The sequence below is a fragment of the Triturus cristatus genome, chromosome 10 (assembly GCF_964204655.1).
Source record: "Triturus cristatus chromosome 10, aTriCri1.1, whole genome shotgun sequence".
Taxonomy (NCBI): Eukaryota; Metazoa; Chordata; class Amphibia; order Caudata; family Salamandridae; genus Triturus; species Triturus cristatus.
This window is the reverse complement of record NC_140593.1, coordinates 662522523-662528522: the sequence shown is the minus strand read 5'-3', so window position 1 is coordinate 662528522 and position 6000 is coordinate 662522523. Positions and strand designations below refer to the sequence as shown.

The 6000-nt window shown below is 41.1% G+C and overlaps 1 protein-coding gene across 2 annotated transcripts in view; it reads right to left on the bottom strand.

Moving 5' to 3' along the window:
* Positions 1-2110: 2110 nt before the first annotated feature.
* The window catches only part of CFAP70 (cilia and flagella associated protein 70), a 960887-nt gene continuing 956997 nt past the window's right edge, over positions 2111-6000 (bottom strand). For both annotated transcript variants that reach the window (XM_085628140.1, XM_085628139.1), the window contains exon 27: positions 2111-2388. In XM_085628140.1, coding sequence (XP_085484266.1) covers positions 2308-2388 — 81 coding nt within the window. In that variant the 3' untranslated portion in view covers positions 2111-2307. The remainder of the gene's footprint in view (positions 2389-6000) is intronic.

Below are 6000 nucleotides of genomic sequence, written 5' to 3'. Positions count from 1 at the left end.
TTACCCACCACTTCACATAAAAATCCACAAGCTGGATCTTGGCATTTTACCAGGCAGGTGTCAGAGACCTTGTCGCTAAGGACTCATCAACTGGACCTGGGAATGCCCCTACCAGATCCTCTGACTGAGCAGCCAGACCTCTGTACCCAGGAGCCAAATGACGTGAGCTGACTGTTGACCCCCCACCCATGCTTTTGCTACCACCAGAAACACCTATGCCCCCACCATCAAATGCCAGTCGGACCTCGGTACTCACAAGCCAGACCTTGAGACCTGATAACCAGGCTTGAGGAGAGGCAAGACAGACCTCAGGAAACAACCCAAGTCAGAACTCGTCAACTAGACATTTTAAAAAGCCTGTCCTACCTCACAACCCTTTTTCTTGTCTTCAATACTTAACAGCTTGATCAGCATACCTCTGAGGAACTTTACTTCTCACATTAGGAACCTCAGTAACTAGAACTCTGATTTCAGCTCTACCAGTTGGAACACGCCCTCTACCAGATGGACTGCATGATCCTTCAGCCTAAAGTCAGGACCAATCAGCCAGATCTTGCAGACTCCCAGCCTAAATTTTGAACCCAACAGAAAAACACAGACCCTCAATACTTACCAGCAGGATGGCATAACAAAGCAGCCAGAGCTTGTGACTCACCAGCTCGACCTTGCGACAAACCAGTTAGACCTAAAGATCCCGCATGACTCCAAAATCCCCCAAACATGATCTCAGAAGCATACCTGCCAGATATCATCTAAAACTAGCATGACCCCAGGACCTCTCAGAAGCAACAATTTACTATCAGAAAACACCAGTTAAACATCAGGTCCCCAGGCTGGACCTCAGCTCCAACCAGCAGATCTTACGACGCACATTTCTGGCCTCAGGAACCATTGACCTGACAGCAGGACCCACTAGCTGGACTTCTGCATACACCAGCTGGACCTTGCAATCCACTAGCTGAACCTCAACTGCCACCAGTCAAACTAATGCTTCCACCAGCCAAATCTCTCCGTACTCAAGCCAGAGTTCTCCCCCCTTGGGCCAGATCTTGTAACCCATCAGCCAGACGTCATGCCACTACAGTGGTTCCCCAACTTCTAAATGGGGAAGACAAACTTTGGTCTGGACGTTAAGCAGTACTTTCCATTTGCAGCAGGATTCCCACTCCACCAAATACTAAATGTGGCCTTATATCTCACCAAGCTAGTGGCATCTAAAACAGTATTCCCAAGGAAGTGTGAAGGGAGTTTAAATTGTAAATATGTTGAAGAATGACAACGCTGCAATTTCATGAACGTACACAAGCATTTTCAATACTTTTTTTGCCACACTCATGGCACTTGTAAATATACACATTTATAGCAATAAGGGGTGCAATATTTGGAAGAGTGTATGTGAAAAGGGGGTCAATAGGTATGTGAAAGAGCTTCACACACATTTGTTTATGGGGTAAAGGGAATCATTTCTCCACAAGGAAATATTTTACCATGTGAACACAAAAGGTCAGTAAATGTGAGACTGCACTTGTCCTTGGGGTTTCCATTCAAGCAGACAATCTATTCGAGTAGAGCTGTGCCTGCCAGTTGTACACCAGGGACTATCCCTTTCACTTCTGAATCAAGAGGCTTTAATACAATCTTAATGATGCCTAGCTAAATAACATGATTCTTCATTAACGCAACAACTGGAATGCTGGATTGCATATTCTGACATGTCATTAATAGCAAAGGGAGAACCCTTATCAAATTTTGGAGATTGCTAGACGGCCCAGAATACCTTACAGTCCTTGTGAATGCCAAAGATAGGTTAATACTATCTGAGGCATATGCACTTTAAATTTAATGTTTCAGCCACAGAAGATGCAATTTTGATGAAAATGGCGCAAATTCATTGTTCATTTCTTCTAAAGAGGTCATATTAGTTCTTAAACAAGTAATTCTGTATAGTATGGGTTACATACTAAACGTCAGTAATTGAATTGCCATCAGGGCAACCAACAAATCTGGAGTTAGGAACAATTTCATGTTGAAACTAAAAGGAATATTAAAACAGATATTATCAAATTAACATATACACACTAGAGTTTTATATTTAAAATATAATACAGAGTTCATATCCATTAATTTAATGTACGTCTACATCCTCCAGACTCATTTACGTCACAAGAAAGAGATGTTGCCCCAGTCCCATTGTGAATCCCTCTTGGTATTGCAGTCCTGAAGTCTGATAGTAGGTAAGCTTGAAATCTTCTCCAGATGACCTGGCCTTCGGTTTGCCCTCTGTGGCCAGTGCTACAGTAAGCCAGTTCAGAATGATGGGTTGCCAAATCCAACCAACTCTTGCATCTCGTGCACTTCTTGGAGCAAGGCTTCATCTTGCAGATTTAACTGTGTTGGGAGAAACCAAAAACATGCATCAGTCAAAGATATGTCTAAGAAAATACTAGATTTGCTCATGAAACCCTTAAAAGCAAGGGTCTGGGGAAGAGGTGGGCAGTGGAGAAAGGGTAGGGTTTATTGTAGATCATCGGTTGGAGTGCAGGGGATTTACTTGCAGGATTAATGGAGGTGATCACCTTTAGGATTGACAGCAAAGAAGTTCACCTCTACAGTTAAAGTAAAGGATCCCTCAGCGGTTTATGTTTTCAGGCGAGAGCAGAAGAACAAACTTCATGCAAACTAATTCAACTGATGCAAGTCGAATATAACTTACAAACAGTAACAGTATTTTACAACCACAAATGTGATCGCAAACCAATGCCAAGTTACCAACCCATTGAGTTGGGGTGGTTACTAATTCGCAAATGGGAAGGGGTCCCTTTAGGACCCTTCTACTTTGGAAAGTCTGTTGGTAGCCTCAGGCAGAGCAGGCCGCAATCCAAAAAATAAAATAAAAAATCTTAAAAAACAAGCAACACCTGTTCCTTTTAGGAACACAGGCCTCTTCAGTTTAGGAGTACAATCCTAAGGATGGTTGGTTGTCTCTTGTACCGTTCGTATGCCAATCAGAGGGAATCCGAAATTGTGACCTGCCTACTAAAAACTAAGTCTTTCTGCAACCCCCTGCAATTTGGTTTTCTGTGAACGATTAATACCTATTAGCACATGGGTTGGTTCGTAAAATCAGATTGCATTCATAAAACACTGAGCACAATTTGCAAATATGGGCCCAGACTCACTAAGATTTTGTGTTGGGGTTGCATCTCTTCTTAGACACAACCCTGATGCAAATTCTATTTTGGTATTTACTACGTGATGCAAATCCCGATTTGTGCGGCTATGTAAAACAAAACAAAGTAACGGTGTTGTGTAAACTGAGTCTTTGGTTCTGCTCAACACACAATGTTTTCACACCCACAGGTGACATGTGTGAACTTAGTTCAATACACCATTACTTGAATATGAAAGATAGGTTTTTGTAGCCCCATAAAACCCCACCCAATACATAGCTGAAGTGGAGTCAATGCTTCTGAGTTACTAGCAATCCTTAAATAGGGATCCAAGGACACTATAGTGATTGGAAACAAACCTATTCCGTTCTTCTTAATAACACACACAAAAACTGCATTAAGAAAAAGATACTCTAACTGAAATGTGTTCATTTCAACAGGCTCACCCCTTTGCTTAGCACATCTAAAACAACCACACAGAATAGAATTAAAACAGCACAAATGCATGCTGTGAACGAGAACAAAATGATCCTTTCTATCCTTGGTTAAAATGTACTTTAAAAAAAAAAACACCCATAACACCCTAAAACCCACTTTTATGTGCCACGCTAGGAGAGCATGAAGTAGTATAACTTTCATCTAGAATTTCCTAGGTAGAATCGGTGCACTGCATACCTGTTTACAACCAAGCACTGTAATTATCAGTAGGCGGGGAGACCATGTTCCCTGTGTAAGGTAAATAGGAGTTGCATTAGCTCCTCACCTTCCGGACTCAGGCTTGATATCAGCTTTCAGTAGAAAGTGCGATCTATGGCAGTCATAGTTGTGTATGGCAGTATCTTGCAAAATAATCTGGGGTGAAGGATTTCTCCTGACAAGTAGAAGCCCTTTTATACTATATTTAATCTAGGGTGGAAATTTGAACATCACCTTGAGAATGTCAGGTATAACCAATGAGTATCAATATCTTAGGCTAAGACGCATTCTTATAAACAAATAAGGTAAAAATACAATTCAGACTGCACTATTTAGGCTATTGCTCTTGTTTGTCCTTGAAATAGAGATAACAAGACACTTTTTCCAGACTGAGATTGCATCAGGGTTTTTTTTTATGTCTATGTCTGAGTGACTTGACTCTTTCACAGATTTTTGGAAAGATAAGGACAGACGACATCTGCGTCAGAGGCAGACATGTTCATGAATCAGCAAAAATACAGAAAAGGGAGTCTGTTTAAGATTGAATTGGGCCTTATGGTCTTTTCTGTGTCTGAATTATGATGTCATGTGTGTGGAGAGACATATAGGGATTTATCTAATTGATAGGGAAATCCATACTCTAATTGAGATATAAATTCTATAGTTAAACTAATCTCAAACTACATGTTAGATACATATAAAGTAAATCATTAATATATGTACTTTTAACGTCATAAAAGCATGATTACATAAAATGACAAGAAAAAAAGCAATAAGCTGTTCCTTAATTAAGGGGCACATGCCTCCAGCTATTTTGCAATCGCAAACAGTGAGATTTGCAAAAATTGGCCATTTGCGATTGCAAAATAGCACTAAGCAATGCATCATTGAAACACGCAGAATATTTTGGAAATTCACTAATATTGCGATTCCCAATTTTGCGATCATGAAATTGCAAATCCGTATTTGCGAATTCGTAATTAGGTCATCGCAAACCTATGCATCAAACATTCGCAAATTGCGATAACACTAGGATTAGCAATTTTGCACATGCAAAATAGCACCAATTTAAATCAGGTGTTAACCAGGTGAAAACTATTTAAAAAGCCCCAGAAGGCCTCAGAGTATTTCACAATGGCCGTGCTGTACATCATGGCAAGGAGGATGAGGATACAAGCAGCAGCACAGAGAAGGAGGATACAGGAACGCATTTTCAGATTGTGCATTACATTGTTAGGGCAGACAGTAGAAGGGATTATTGAGAAATATAGGTTAAATGCTGCCATGATCTATGATCTGACAGCTGAATTAGATCCACTACTGCAGCGTCATACTCGCAGAACACATGCCATCCCCACCCATGTGGAGGTCCTATGACTGCACCTCCTAGCCTCAAGTAGCTTCCAGGGGGTAAGAGCTGCAGCAGGAGGGGTTTCCCAAAGTGCATTATAACGTTTCTTTAACACATTCCTGGACGCTATGTTGTTGAGGATACACCACCATATAAGATTTCCCTCAACACCACAGGAATTGTAGCAAACCAAATTAGACTTTTACCAGATAGCCCATTTCCCCCCTTATAATTGGTTGCATTGATGGGACGCATGTAGCTAAATCTACACTCTCAGTGAATGAGCATATTTACAGGAATAGGAAGTCATATCATTCACTAAATATACAAGTCATATGCAATGCAAAGAACATCATCACAGACATAGTGGCAAGATTTCCAGGTAGTACGCATGATTTCTACATCTTCAGACACAGTGGCATACATACATGTCTCCTTGGTGGTGAATTTGGCGAAGGATACCTGCTTGGTAAACACATGTAACTCTGATTTGCTGGTTCTCTGGTCATTGTGAGAAATACTAGTGAGTAATCTTTTGCCTTCTACCCCATAGGTGACTGCGTATAAGCTGTGCGCTCATTCATATTGACACCATACCTGAATTCAAATACACCAAGTGCGCAGCAATACAATGCAGTGCACATATCAACGTCCAATGTGATTGATAAGACCCTTGGCCCACTGAAAATTGCTTTGCTGCCTCCATAAAACTGGCGGGGCATTTCAGTACAAGTCAGACACCTGTTGCAAAATTGTGGCCACTTGTGCCATGTTGAACAACAT